This window comes from Neolamprologus multifasciatus, chromosome 7, assembly GCF_963576455.1.
Source record: "Neolamprologus multifasciatus chromosome 7, fNeoMul1.2, whole genome shotgun sequence".
NCBI classification, from domain to species: domain Eukaryota; kingdom Metazoa; phylum Chordata; class Actinopteri; order Cichliformes; family Cichlidae; genus Neolamprologus; species Neolamprologus multifasciatus.
Genome location: NC_140445.1, coordinates 50,881,392 through 50,896,597, shown reverse-complemented (window position 1 = coordinate 50,896,597; position 15,206 = coordinate 50,881,392). Strand labels below are relative to the sequence as shown.

Sequence of the window (15,206 nt, the reverse complement as noted above, 5' to 3'; positions counted from 1 at the left end):
GCTCTGCGGTCATAAACAGGAAGTGTAATGTGGGCTATAGCTTGAGCCTTTGTTAGCCTGTATTTGTTCGCCTGTATTTGTTCACATTTCATGATCCTTCACAGATCTTTGCACTAGTTGTTTACAGTGTACAAATTTTACAAATACAGTGGGGTTTGTTTTTTTTAATTTACATGTGAGCATCAGTCTTTGAAGGACAGCATGAAATTTCAGGAAGTAGAATGTAACAAAATTTACAAGCACATGTTCAATTATACATGTGGCACTGTGGCGGTTTAATATAGTTAATCCTCATAATGAGTGACATGAAAAGGTGTATTTTGTTTATGCAGATTGTGGCAATTATGTTAAAGTATCTCAACTTCCTCCATGAGCTGTGTCTATTTGGCCAATTGAGTGGGCCGGGCTACAAAACCCTACGCTTGCACTTGTCTCTTTTCGCTCACTCAGTTTCTGTGCTTCCCACTTCCCCTCTTCTTGATTCTTTATTCCTCACCTGATTCGGGGTATGATGAGTTCCGATAGCCGGGATCTCTCTGCAGCTGCACCTCCTTCAGTGTGAATATGGATACGGCTGCCAAAGACACAGTCAGTCAGTGCAACAGAAGAAGAAGACGTGCCGGGTGAACAGTGTTTCTGTTACAAGGCTGTAAGTGATCCTCTCTGTACACTGCAATACCCTTCAAGTTGTACTGAGCGGATCGTGCCAAGTCTGCATTACTGCATCACCGTTTCATTACTCACTCTCTGGCAGCGTGTGCACACGTGGCCCCAGGCTCCTGAAGTATGGCTGCCTCATTGCTTCATCAGCAGAGATCCTCTTCTTCGATTCATACTGAAATTTAGGGCAACAAAAGAAAACGTTTCAGCCATTAAAGAACAACAAAAGAACCGGCTCAGCAGCGTGCGATCGCATGCGAATGTGTTGGCACGCCTTCGTGCGCTTCTTTCCAAATACACAGTCCTGACATAGCTGCGAAATGTGTCACATGTTTTTGGCGTCTCTTTAATTCCTGGCAGATATGGCGAGACTTACTTTTAGGAATGACATCAGCAGGTCGATTCCATCATTGTCCAACCTGTGCGTGTGGGGGAGGGGTGGGACAAGAGTTTGGAGGTGGAAAAAAGAACAGGAGGGATGGGGGGGTCAGTAAAGGTGGGCTGACTCATGGATAAAGGCGAGTGTTAAGGAAGTCAAACAGAGTCAACTATTCCACAGGATTTCCTTACAGGAAATGATAAAGAGCACACGCTCCTAACTACACAAACCTCCAACACTCATGTCTAACTAAAAGCTAAAACAGCTCTGCTTACAAGCTCTCCTCTTATATTTGTGTCTCACAAGAAACACTTTTCCATCTCCAGTCATCAGACAACCAGGCAAGAGAGGTGAATGGAGGGGTAACGGTAAGGTTTATATAACTGCTCCATAAATACCTGAAACAACCAGCAGCAACACAGCCTAAACTGGGACATGTTGCATCTGGTGTAGAAGTAAAGTTATTAAGATAAAATGAGAGAAAAAGTATCAGGCTTACCTGGGGGCATGATTAATGAGGGACTGTGCCTTGTACTTGTGGAACTTGTAGGACTTGAACTCATCAATGGAGGATATTCCAGGCCAGCTGTCTTCTGTAGGAGTGCCTGTGGAGGGACATTTAATAGACCTTGTTAGAGCCCGCGTCAGCTGGATGGGGGACGGGGGCTACATGCCAGGGTTAATGCGATTAAAGGCTCTGGTTAAAAGTCTGAACGCTCCTCTGTCAGCAGAGGGCAGCACTCACCTAGCAGCCTGAAGATGAGGTGCAGCTCATCCTCCACTGTGGAGCCCGGGAACAGCGGCCTGCCTGCAGCCATCTCATAGAATATACAGCCCACACCCCTGACAGAATGACACAAACAGGTGGGAAAGGTCACAAAGATGCGTCTGACTGAAGCTTAAACAGCAGCCTGACTCAACAGGTGTTCCATCTCTAAACCAACCCTGACGTTTCTCTCAATTGGAGATCGGGGAAACCATTTACAGCTGCATTCTCTTAACAGCGAGGCTGTGTCCATCAGCAGCAAATTCTCTTTACACCCGCCTGCTCATAAGGGCGCAAACTAAACAAAATGAGCTCCAGACACCTGTGCCCGTTCCACAAATCACTGAAGTGGCAATTTCACGACAGAAAACCAATCTGAGAGGATCACATCGGCCTGCGCCGTCGCTGTGCAGCCATACGGAAATAGGAGAGTAACCACGAGCATCGTTAGCGTTTCCTAATAGTTGCAATCCCCCCCCCCCCCGTCGAGCGAGGCCCACTCACCACATGTCGATCTGTGTGGAGTACTCGGAGGAGCCGAGCAGCACGTCAGGGGGCCGATACCAAAGCGTTACCACCTCGTTAGAGTACGTTTTAGTGGGCACAGACTTCGCCCTCGCCAGGCCTGTGGAGCAGAAATATGGACATATTGGAAAAATGTCATGAAATTCATACCAAGGAAGGTATTTAGAATACTCCAAATATTCATCGGTTTAAAAAACAATAGCTCTGTAGTAACATTTTAATGTAATGTATTGATTTTTTACCAAAGTCAGCCAGTTTTAGTTCTCCTCTGTCATTGATGAGCAGATTTTGGGGCTTCAGGTCTCTGTGGAGAACTTTCAGCCTGTGACAGTAGGCCAAGCCTCGCAGGATCTGGAAGAGGAAAATCTAAGGGAAGAGATTTTCTCGATCAGTACATATGATCGTGTTGATAAAGTTATTATAAAATAGTGGTGATCGAGCCTTGCTGCGTGTGGAAAGTTGGAGGCCAATCGCTCGCACACATTTTGGTCATGTGCCAAAATACTACGCGCTGATACGAGATCACCAACAGTATTGAGGTCTTGTATTTCTGTCTACTTAATGAGGATGTGGTTAACAAAAAAACCCGACTGGTAACTGAAATTACTGTTAGCCAGGAAGAAAACAATTAGAAAAAAATGGACATAAACCAGAATCACCAAGCCTCAAACGATGGATCCGCACCATCGGTGATATCGATGTGATGGAACAGGTGACCTTTAGCCTAAGCTCGCTTTACTTAAAAGTGCGAGAATTCATAATACATCAAGTAAAATTATATGGACTGATGTGACCCAAATATATATATGTATGCTTAGTTGGGGTTGTTTTTTTTCTGTCCATGAACTAAAAACTAAAAATAAAGAGTTAAAAAAACTGTGGTGATCAGCAAAAGTAATATATTGCAGATGCACAATCATGAATGAAATTCTTTAATTAAATACACTAAAAACAGCGATGTTTAAAGAAGCTTGCAGCAGCCCATTTTACTTATCCCCTTGGGTCTACACTTCTCCACCAGGGGGCACACTGACAATGCTTCTTGCACCCACACCAGCAGCTACAAACTCTTGACAGGTGATGAAGGTGCTCAGGCCAGCAGGCAGCCTGCGGAGTCTCACCTTGACATTCTGCATGCTCAGGATGTTCCCACAGTCATCCATGTACTGCTTAAGGTCTTTGTCCTAGAAGAGAGGAAGGGCGTTAGAGCGGGGACGCTACAGGCACACAAACTGCAACAGTTGGTAAGCCTTCATACTCCGCACAGAGTCATGAATAATAATAACGTCAAATATTTTAATCTAAGCATCCCTGCAGAGAACATCGTGAGTCATGCAGGAGGGAGGTTGCAGAGGTTTTGCTGGTCTCACCAGGTATTCAAACACCAGTGTGAGCGACTTGTCTGTGTGGACGATGTCGTGCAGCGTCACGATGTTGCCGTGCTTCAGGTCCTTCAGTAGAGACACTAAGAACACACACGCAGAAAAAAAAGAAGAAGAAGAAGACAGCTGTTACAGCGAGGGTGTGATTACACTCAGCTTATTTTCTATTCTCTCAAAGTAACATTAACCAACATTTGCTTTACTTCTTGCTCTGATGCCTCTGTGTTCATGCTGATTAAGCCAAGAGAGGTTTATTTATAAATCCTTCAATCTTACAAAAATGTCTGAGACTTACAAAGAAAGCTTATCTGGCTCAAATTAATCAACAAAGTCTCAAAACAAGAGCGTGCTGCCAACACCGCTCTCCATATAAGGTCGCATAAAACTTGCAAAATAAAAGAAGAAAACGCCTCCAGTTCAACCCCAGTGAAGGATCCACATAAATCGAGCGACTCTCACAGACGACAAACTCAACGTTTTTTTGTGAAACGTGCTAAACCTGGTGATGAAGTGCACTTGAATAAATACATTTATCCATCTAAAAAAACAAAGCACCGTCAGTGAGCGCAAACTGAATTTACTCAAGCTGCCAGAAGATGACACTGAAATACAGTGCTTTGCAAAACTCTTAAGCCACGGCTCATTTCTTTATATTTGGTAGGAAACTGGGAAATAGGTGCAACGATTTATTGAAAGCATGAATGGAAATAAAGCGTATAAGGCATAAAGAAAGTTTGTAGAATTGTAAGTAATCTTCAGGAAACGTTCTTTTTGAAAGACATTCAAAGCTCTTCTTTGGATGTTGGCTGCCTTGTATTCAATTCTTTGTCAATGCTTGAATAAAGCCGAGGTCAGTCTGTGACTAAGTGTCACGTTGTGTGATTTTCTGTCCAGGTATGCTTTTACTGCACTGGCAGAAACAAACACTGCCAGTCAGGCACTGCATGATCAAAATCTGACTTTATTTGCATTCGTAATTTCACCAATTTTGACAAGATCTTCAACATCTCTTTCCGAAACGCAGCCTGATTCATGGCAGCGTCTCCAGTGTGTTTTACAGATGGATGTAGACACTCCTGACCTTCTCCATACACACTGACAATGACTTGAACCAAAAATGTCAAATTTGGTTTCATCACTTCATAAGACGTGTAAGTCAGTGATTTTCAGTTCACTTCTTGTGTAATGTGGCATGCCACAGCCTTTTCTCACTATTCTTCTTCTTGACAAATAGCTTCTTGATAGCTCTCCCTCCACTGAGACCACGTCTGATGAGGCTTCAGCAAACAACAAGCAGGGCCAGATGCATCTCTCAGGTCATGTGACAGGTCTTTGCTGGACTGTTTTCCTATTTCTTAAGGATATGACTTCAAAATTGAGTTCATCTGTTGTAGACATGTTTTTTTTAGGTCTATCACTTCGTTTGTCAATCACTTGTGCAGTTTCCTCAAATTTGTTTTAATCACACTGCACACCACATAAAGAGTTTTAGGCTAATAGCTCTTTGGGAATCACCTTGTTGGTGCAAAAATATTATTTCAAGCATGTTAAACTGTGTATTCTTTAACTAATATCTAAGTGCAACTAAGTGGATAAAGATACGATTTAAAATCGGTCCTTGCTAAGTTGTCTGTTATGTGCAGACACAAGACTGCTCGTGTAAAAATTCCACAAAATTCCAAATCTACCAGTGTCTGCTCGTGCTGGGATATATTTACAAACCTGACCACCTACAGGCACGACCTGTATGTTTGTATTTGAGGTTGTTTTCTAGGAGCCTAATATCTTACTTTACTTACTTTTTTGTTTTTACATTTATTCTAAAATCTGCTTTTCTATTTCAGTTAACTAAGTTGTTTTTTGCACTCCATCTTGCTGCAGATGTTCAAACGTCACTGTTCATAAAACGTAAAACAAATCAGTTTATATAAGTAAAAAACGCACTTATATTTGACTGCTTGGTGACCAAATAGCACTCTGTGGCTAAAATCTTTTGTACCTTCTCGGATAGCCGTGCACGGTGCTCCTTCTTCGTGCTCCAGTCTGATCTCTTTCAGCGCCACGAGGTTGTCTGTCAGCTTACTCCGCCCCTTGTACACAGTAGCATATGTGCCCTATACAGCAGGAAAAGAAGGCAGGGGGGTTCAGTGTTTCAGGTTAAAAGTAAACTCCACAACTGTGCCTGTGTGCACTTTAATCACTCACTATGAGAACGTTTGCACCTGGGATGATAAAAGAAAGGCTTTCAAGGTAAACTGTGCCACATACCTCCCCCAGTTTGTCCAGTTTGATGTAGGTCTCCAGCTTCCCAAATCCAATTTCTGACTGGAGGGAAGAAAAGGACAACAGCATTAATGAGGGTAGTGTCTTTATTAGCAGAGACAGGCTTACACACACCAGGACAAATCCTCGTGATGGCCTTGCAGCATCACAGAGTGGGGCGTGGGGGTCACACAACCAAACCAGCATCCCAACTAATTGCTTGTGACAAAGACCCGATGGCTTTTTACAAAGTGTCTATGGGCGAGTCAAACAAACAACATGTTTTCATTTATATTTTTGCGCTAAATATATAATAAAAAAATAGCTAATTTCAGTTTCTCTAATATTTGGATTTTTCTCTGTTTCTCATGTGCGCTAAGAAAAATATCTGAGGCTATAAAGAAATCCCATACGGTTGTGTCATTTTACATCAAATTTTACTACTCTCATCATTTAAATATACCAAGGATTGGTTGATCAATTGACCCAATATTCTCCACGATAAACAATAACTGAAACAGTCATTACTTCCACGCATAATAAATCACTGTCAGAACACACACAAACTACTTAATAACTGAGCTATAACTGTCACTGCTGCAAGCCAGCATCTCCACAAGGCTTAAACAGACCAGTGCACTGGATAAAGACCAGCGCCAGAAAAGCTGAGAGGTCTGACAGCCAATCATCTGAGCAAATCCAGTCAGTGCTTTTGAAAAAACTCTGCAAAGGGGTGTGTATGCAAATAAACTTGGGCCTGGGCGAGGCTGAGTGTTACTTACTCCTCTGTTCTGCTTTTGACAGATGCACAGGACAATCGTTCAGGCTTGTGACAAAAATGAGTGCTGAGAGGATGAGCTCTGATCGGCTGAGGATAAGGTGTGAACTCTGACACTCTCACTTCTGTTTCTTGCTGCATTTAAATAAAACATTACCCTCAGAGCTATCTTTATCCATGTGCAGCCACTTCCTGACTCTTGCTCTGCTTCCATTTCTCTCATTCTGGTCCACCCCTGATTCTCAAATTAGCACTCCTCGCTTTAAAACCCACACAGAGCGCCGAGGCTTAAATAAGAATAGTCTGGAGTTATTAGAAGTTTTTTGTTTGTGTTTTTGTTCACTGTAGCTTTTGCCAAAAGAAAGAATTTAGTTTTTAATGTCATTACAGTTTTATCTGCAAAATGCTATATGATGAACCCTGAAGCAAATATGGCTCTGCCTTTTAGAATTTACTACTAAAAACTCCCAATCATGTAAAAATCAATAAGGAGATCTTTAATGATCTGTGACACAGAATGTTGTACTTACAAAACTGACACACTGCTAACACCAACAACATTAATTAATGAATACTTTTGGGGAAATTAATTATTTATTGAGTTTATGGTGTCGTGGTTATTCGGGTGACATGAACAGATCACTTATTCAAGACCCATCCTCGAGGGGTCATGAGCTAGTGTGGTCACTGTGGAAGCATGTGACCACAGTGTGGTTATGGTTGATGCACTCGCTATACAACAGATATGCAGTCATCAGCTGCTTTTGTTAGGTACACATGGTCAACCGAATGTTATCTATTAAGCCAATCACATATCAGCAATTCAGTGCATGTAGACATGTATAGGACTTGTTGAAGATCAAACTAAGCATCAAAAGGGGAAATAAAGGTGATTTAAATGACTCTGAATGTGGTTGTTGGTGCCAGATGGGCTGGTCTGGGCATTTCAGAAACTGAAAGCTGAAAAATGCCAGCTGGGATTTTCCTGCACAACCATCTCTGGGCTTACAGAGAACAGCCTGAAAGAGAGAAAATATTCAGTAAGCAGCAGTTTTCTGGGAGGAAAGGCCATATTGATGCCAGAGGTCAGAGGAAAATGGCCAGACTGCTTTGAGCTGGTAGGAAAGCAACAGTTAGGTTATTACAACCGAGGTATGAAGAAGCGCACAACAAGTGGAACCTTGAAGCAGGCCGGCTGCAGCAGCAGAAGACCGCACCAGGTCCACTCCTGTCAGCTAAGAACAGAAAACCGAGACTACAATTTTCATTAAATGGCCAAGAAAAGTTGAAAAACCTTGCCTGGTATAATGAGTCTTAACTGTTGCTCTGACGTTTGGATGGTGGTGTCACAATTTGGTGCAAAAACATTAAAGCGTGGATCAATTCTACCTTACGTCAAAAGTTCAGTTTGTGTCACAGTCACTGGATATCTAATAGATCACCTTAATGTAATGGAAAAGGGAGATTCGTATCATGGATGTAGCTGACAAATCTGCAGACATGCTATCATGATGTGATGCTATCATGTCAATATGGACCAATGCCCCTGAGGAATGTTTCCAGCACCTTGTTTAATCAGTGCCACAAACAATTAAGGTATTTCTGAAGGCAAAAGAGGGCCAAACCCTGTACTAGACAGATGTACCCAATAAAGTGGTTGGTGAGTGTATACTCACACTTCAGGTTGGCTTGTCTCACCTTCTCCTGTTCGCCTAAATGATGGATTCTGCAGAGCATGTAATCATTTCCAGCAGCGGTTGCCCTCTGTGCCATATGGAAATGCACTGCATTGATGTGGCTTCGAAAAGCTCACAGGGACTGACCTGCTCACGGATTTGTGCCTCCAGCCCAACCTCACCGCCCACGATGTGCCCGACAGCTTACAAAACTTGGGAGATGCACAACAAGCCAGTAGTTGTGCCATCACTTCTGGCTTGCACCACACACAAGGACGACTACAGCAAGAATAAACCTGCCTTCCAGTGAGCCACACAGGGAATTTCTCTGTGTTTCCATCTTGGCCCAGATTCCTGGGCTTGCAATGACTTCAATGACTAAATAAATGAACTAAATGCACATTTTACTTTTAACTACTTTGTCGTAATTTTTCTCAACCAAATTCCAAAATTAGGAGAGTATATTAGCCAATGATGTGACCCTTGCAAATCCAGCTTCAAGGTGAAGGACATGTGCAATAGGCCGACTTCCTGTTTACAGTATCACTCTGCACTTGTTTCCTCTCTGACAACTTGTAATTGTCTCCCATGTCTTTTCAGCGCCTTCTCTCTTACTTCTTCCCCTCTAATCCCTCTTGTTCTTCTCACCAGTGATGCTCTACGAGAGCGTCGGCTCAGCGGCTGGTCGAAGGGTGGGCTGCTCATTTGAAACTTCTCCAGGTAACCGTCAGGTATCCGGATATCAGCTGGCAGGGACAAACGTTTGTTCAGGTCCTACACAAAAACAAGAAAACTCAATAAAAAAAAAATATACAGTTGGTATATCAACCTGAATGAATAAACAAACAAACCTTGGCAAACAACATAATCTCTGAATAAATACCTCTGATTGGAAACAAAATGGCAGAAACCCAAAGTAAACAAGCAGAATCTGTGGGTGTACTTTAGGCCTCACCGGTTAACAGAGAAGCCAGTGTGGTACGTGCGTGTGTAGCCACACAGTTACAGTTTTAGACTTGTGTTCATGGTAAAGGCCGTATGTGGAGCTCAGGGTAAGTCTTTTTAAAAAAGGAAAACAAGCACACAAAGCATGATTCTAATGATTCTTTATATAAAAATCACTCAAACACACATAATAAAATCAAACAGTTAAAATCTAACACCTGGATTCTTCCCATCATGCATTTCCTCTGTTTGTTAGATTACTATTAATCCCACGTTTCTCTCTGTAAATCTACTTCCACCCCCTCTGAGGTAACACCGGACACCCCGCTGCTTCCTCCCTCCATCTTAGCCAACACGCACAAAAAAGCAAAAACGCAACCTCAACCTTTTTCAAATTTCAACACAAGTTCAGAGACAAGCTCAACCCGTAAACCGAAATTGACCGACTTCTGGAAGGATCGGTGACTTTCAGCCTTTGCGTTAAACGGTGACTGTGAGTCAGCTTTCTGCTCTGTGGTTGTTAACAGCAAACGCATTTAGCCATGTGATCAGCTTCCAGGAAGCGTAGTCTTCATTAAAACTTGGAGCAAGTTGACATTCTGGTGGAGATTCGGCATCTCTATTGTTTTGTGTGCGTACAAACTAAATACAAACTCATAAAAACATTCATTTCAAGGCAATAAAGAGGCACAGAGGTCTGCTTATTGTTTTAGCTTTAACTGTTCACAAAAACATTTTTAAGTAAAGACACCACAGCTCTGGATTCTCAAAAAGAGAAAACAAAAGCATTCTGCACTTATCAACATAACAGGAACTCTGCTTGTCTTTATTTGTTTAAGAATATACATTAGATTTCGCTCTGCTGCTCTGTGGTTTCAGTCTGCAGGGCCAGGATTGGTGGCTTGTCCTCAGAGTAAGTGATGCCATCCATCACCTAACCTTTGGAACCCCTCCACCCCCCTCCAGTTTGTCTAATCAACTCGTCCTAATCTGTTACAACAGGGGCCCATCTGGACTGTATTACAGTAATCCTCGTGATGTAATCCCAAAATGGCACTGCTTCCACTGCAGTCCGAGGAGAACAATCCGCTACCTGACCAGCCCAAAGGGACGTCCTCGCTCCTCCTCCTATTTTTTCTGCTCTGCCGTCCCTTCTCCAAGTGTCACAGTGGCACAGACGGGACAAAGAACAAGGCTGCACACTGGTTTCACTGTTGGATCACTTCATCAACAACAAGCCTGCAGTCAATCACTCTGTTCATTCAAACAGTACCGTGGATTTGCTGGGCTGACAGAAGCTGCAAGTAGAACTGTGAGCGTGTCCAAAAACCTAAAAACTTTATCTGGCTGTGAAACAGTCACAGGAAGTGTGAGGTGTACTGCTTGCAGACACGCACAAAAAAAGCAGCAAGAGGTGATGTATCATCTCTCTGTGTGGGCAGCCTCAAATGCAGCTTAACTAAACCCCAAGCATTTTTTCCCCTCTACTCGTGCAGGTTTGCATGCTTGGTTTGTCTGTGCAGATGCTGCTATCTGCTTGTAAACTCCCACAGGGGTTGCAATCAAAGCAACCAATAAACAGAAGGAGGGAAATGTGTGTTGTTCAATCAGAACTTTTCCTTCCACCCAGCAGGTAGTGTGAAAACATGTGGTTCAGTGGCATCAACTGTACCTATAAAAACACACCAGACTATAACGAAGCCCTTTTCCTTACAGTTTCTTTTTTTCCTCTCCTTTGACTCCTTTTATGTAAAACTGGAAAGTCTTTCTTTGCATTTTATTTTATATTTTGTGTTAATACAAAGAAAAATAAGTCTCTGAAAAAGAGAAAGAAAGTGAAAAAATGTCTAAAACAGTGATGCAGAAAAAGAAAATGAAAACTATGGATGGATATGAATCTATTTTCCTGCCATGCTTTTTTTATATAATTTGAGTTGAGAATGGCGATGTTATGAAGTTATGAAGTAACTCCTGCCACAGTTCAGGGGGAAAGTGTGCGGCTCGTTGCATTACTTTATGTCAGCTGCACGGCCTGAAGTCCTATTGGTAGAGCTTACGTTGGGCTAAAGGGACCAATTATTGGTTTTGGGAGGGATCAGGTCAGATATTGATTGAAACAGTAAAATGACATGTTACCTCTGCTTATATGTAAAGAAAAAAACTTTAAACAGCTGTTTGAGAAACCTCTCTATGATGATGATGACAAGCCGTCACCATTTCCTTGCAGATATGAATTAATACAGATATCTGCGGATCACTGGAATAAATGAGTTTTGCAAAGTTTGATATAGTAACAGCGTGCTTGAGTCAAAGTAACATTTGTTTTGTTGTAATGAATTCTATTTTCTCAGTAAAAGTAAATCTACAATAAGTTAAACTGGACTAATAAAAGCTTTAAAGCTCTGAATGCAACACTATTAAAGACCAAGTAACACTTAATACTCTCCATTCAAAAAGAATTTGTGAAAATGAAATATTCTACTGGCTCTAATTTTTAGTCCTCTGATATAAGAGACCACATTTTTCAAAGCTAAACATACATAACAAGTTGTTTTTTTATTTAAAGCAGACTTAATGTGCCCATCTTTGGCTCCACAGCTATATTCTTTGCCTCTGCTAGACCAGTTTTGAATGTTTAATAAGGCAAGGTGTTTTAGTTTCCTTCACCCTCCCTCGACTCTTTACCCATTGAAAGCCTACCAGGACTAACGCTTCACCTTCTTTTTAGAACTGAGCACTTTGCATCATATTTCAGGCCTGCTGTTAGAACAAAATTACAAAAAGGTGTGCATCAGAAGGTAGTGAGGCTGGCCTCGCCCTATCCAGCTACCCTATAAAAACTTGGAACCTTTTCAAATGGTCATGGTTATAGTGTACAGAAGTCTTAAGTACAGAAGAGGTTGTCAAATGTTGTCTCTATGTGGGGAAGAGATAAGGCTAACTTTCTTCTGATTAGCTGCACCTAGGAAATAGATTGTTTGACCAACAGGTGGGTAGGGCACCTGCATGTGACATCATAATGATTCATGAGAACACAAAACAGGGGGTGCAAACACAAACACACATTTGTGCTTATTATTTGTTATTGTTGCACAGGTACTCTGTGTCCATCTCTGTAATCTACAGTATGTCAAACAATCAGATTCATGCCACAGATTCTTCTTGTTGGCTTTGAACATACAGCTTTAATAAAGGAAACTATTTTGGAATCATGTTCATGTAGGAACAAAAATATAAATCAATGAAATAGAAAATAATTACTGTTGTTAATATGTGCAGAAATAAACGCCCTGGATCCAAAAAATACTTGTGGGAAAATGGAATGCCTTTTAGATAAAAGCAATTACAGTGAGATGTCTTTCTGTAATGTGTTGAGATTACGTAACCACCGGAGAAACGCAATCAAACTGCCCATGTCTGGCTCTGTGTGTTTGAGAAAGAGGAAGTAAATCAGAGTGGATTTTGGGTGGGTGGATGTGCTGACGAATAAAAGATTCTTTAAAGTAGATTTCAAAACCAACTTCAGAAGAACATTATATGAAATCAGTCTGAACATTATGTGTGCGCTCCTCACATTGCAACAGGAGCAGAGGACTTGTGTGTGTGTGTGTGTGTGTATATGACACACTGCACAAATACACCCACGCCGAGTTACAGCACGGAGCTCACATTCGCGTCTTACAGATGGGTCTATTGTCATTTATCAGTGAAGTCATCGCAGCGCACGCTTATTAACAAAGTGGAATTTGAACCATCACACCAGGTGAAGAGATGTGTGGTAACACAGCCAATCGTCCCACTGAGTTAAGTGTAGGCCCTGCAGTGACTCACACTACAATATATCCACACTTTGCAAAGCAGAGAGGCTACACGAGGACAACAACGAACAACTGAAAACACAGAGCCAAATCTCACCTCCGCAGAGATGCGTCTGTTCCCTCTGTTCCTCAGACAAACACCTGTGGGCGACTGCACCTCATCAGAGGAAGTCCCGGATGCCTGGTCGCTCTCTCCGTCTGACCCCATCTTTAAGTTCTCGTGGACGATATCTGGAGATGAGCGAAGAGAAAAGTTTACAGAGAGCACGGGGGGGGGGGGGGGGGGGGGGGGGGGGGGGGGGGTTGACAAATGGAGCAGGTCTGTAAAAACAGGGCAGGGCGCAACACCAGATAATGACTTCAACAGGAAAGAAAAACACTCTCTCGGACACTTTTATGACTCCCTCTTTTCTTATCAAGCTACTGGCTGTATCAGACAGACGATATACAAGAGGTAAATATTCTTAATGAGTTTGACTTAGATTTTATTTCAGTGCCACAGGCTTTATGAGACAAAGCCATACATCACGGAGTAATTTACCCACGCCTGAGAAAACTCTGCTTTCATACATACACTATTGCAGCATTTTCATTCCCTCCAGGGCTTTTATTCATATTTTGAATTTGTATCTGGACTGAAAATCCAAGTTGACAGCAAACTTGGTTTTCAGAGTCGTTATTTTTAGTTATACTTCTTTGCAAAAAGGACAAAAATGCGGCTACAAAAGCGGATAAATTGAAGTGCATCTTTGCATAAAGCAGCGATTTCTTTGAGCATATGTGTGATACAGTTCCCTCAACAGAAATGGGTATGACAAGGAATTTAGGCCCAACAGCAGCTCAACACCTTCCACGTACGGTCACAAAAGAAATCGTTGGCTATTTCTTCATTTCAAGCCAGAAAAATAAAAGTCAAATATTAAATTTGACAGCAGGCAGGTTAGGCGTGACTCACCAAGGCGACTACCATTGCGAGGCATGACCATGAGAGAGCCTAGTCCTCCTCCGATGACGCTCTGAGGCCGTCTGAGCGGTGGCTTTTTAAAAGAGCCTGTGTACTGGTGAAGAAATGAGTGGACACTGTGGGCTGATGGAGGACGGCCGTTCCTCACAATGGGCTCTGCTGGAGAAGACAGAGTTTGTTGTGTTTTTTTGATGATGACAGGACACACAGTATACAAGTACATATCAACAGATGAGAACAAAATAAAAAAAAAACCCCGAAAACAAAACAGTTTAGTCATGGCGCTGAAAGAAAGTGGTATTAATGTGAACAAGACTTATCATGGCCAATATGTGATTAATGCACTTCAAAGCAATGCAATGATAAATTCATCCTGAGGTACTCTGACAATCTTATGTGTCGGATGATTTATCTTGCTGATTGCGTCACTACATAACAGCCAGTTCTTATAAAAACTGGGTGGCGGATGGGTTGTTTTCACCTTTCTAAATGTTATTAAGCTCAAAATTTGCATTATGGGGATCACGACTACTTACTAACAGCTAGATACTGACACAGAGGAGGCACTACCCATCTGCTAGACGGCACCTCTGCTTATTCAAGTCCCTGAATCTTACCCATCAACAGTGTTTTGTGGCATTTAAGTCTTTTTGAGTGGTATTATCTAACAAATATCAGAACACGCTGGATGCTACAGACCATCCAAGAAGTCTACTTTAGTTTTGGTGATGTGCCTCGCTAAGCTATAACACTAGTATTACCAACTAACTTAGCACTTTACCGCTCTCATACTCCTGGTTCTAATAAAAAGAAGACAGTGGCATTATAGAGGGAAGGTCGAGGCTTCAAATTTGGAATTAACCAAAGGGCAACCTCCAGAGATTAAAAATGAAACCCCCGCAAAATGACAAAAACTGCAGTTCCTCTAAATGCCACTTGAGGCTCCCTCCAAAAGGACATAGTTAATGGTCAATTTGATTACATTTACATTTAAAGAAAAAAAATGATAGTTTCAACTTTCATAACAACTCCAGGTTTTATAACTCATCCA

General features: G+C 42.1%; 1 protein-coding gene across 2 annotated transcripts in view; it reads right to left on the bottom strand.

Annotated features, from left to right (window-relative positions):
* Positions 1 to 15,206, bottom strand: part of LOC146515278 (cyclin-dependent kinase 17-like) — a 36,505-nt gene that overhangs the window by 2,864 nt on the left and 18,435 nt on the right. Inside the window, exons 3-16 of one of the 2 annotated variants that reach the window (XM_085166850.1) lie at positions 14,147 to 14,314; positions 13,289 to 13,422; positions 9,077 to 9,202; positions 5,981 to 6,037; positions 5,712 to 5,826; positions 3,701 to 3,795; positions 3,452 to 3,514; positions 2,573 to 2,696; positions 2,310 to 2,430; positions 1,785 to 1,882; positions 1,539 to 1,644; positions 1,037 to 1,079; positions 745 to 835; positions 497 to 574 (exon numbers count right to left, since the gene is read on the bottom strand). In XM_085166850.1, the coding sequence (XP_085022976.1) occupies positions 497 to 574; positions 745 to 835; positions 1,037 to 1,079; positions 1,539 to 1,644; positions 1,785 to 1,882; positions 2,310 to 2,430; positions 2,573 to 2,696; positions 3,452 to 3,514; positions 3,701 to 3,795; positions 5,712 to 5,826; positions 5,981 to 6,037; positions 9,077 to 9,202; positions 13,289 to 13,422; positions 14,147 to 14,314 (1,419 nt within the window). The remainder of the gene's footprint in view (positions 1 to 496; positions 575 to 744; positions 836 to 1,036; positions 1,080 to 1,538; positions 1,645 to 1,784; positions 1,883 to 2,309; positions 2,431 to 2,572; positions 2,697 to 3,451; positions 3,515 to 3,700; positions 3,796 to 5,711; positions 5,827 to 5,980; positions 6,038 to 9,076; positions 9,203 to 13,288; positions 13,423 to 14,146; positions 14,315 to 15,206) is intronic. The other variant, XM_085166851.1, reaches the window with a different exon arrangement.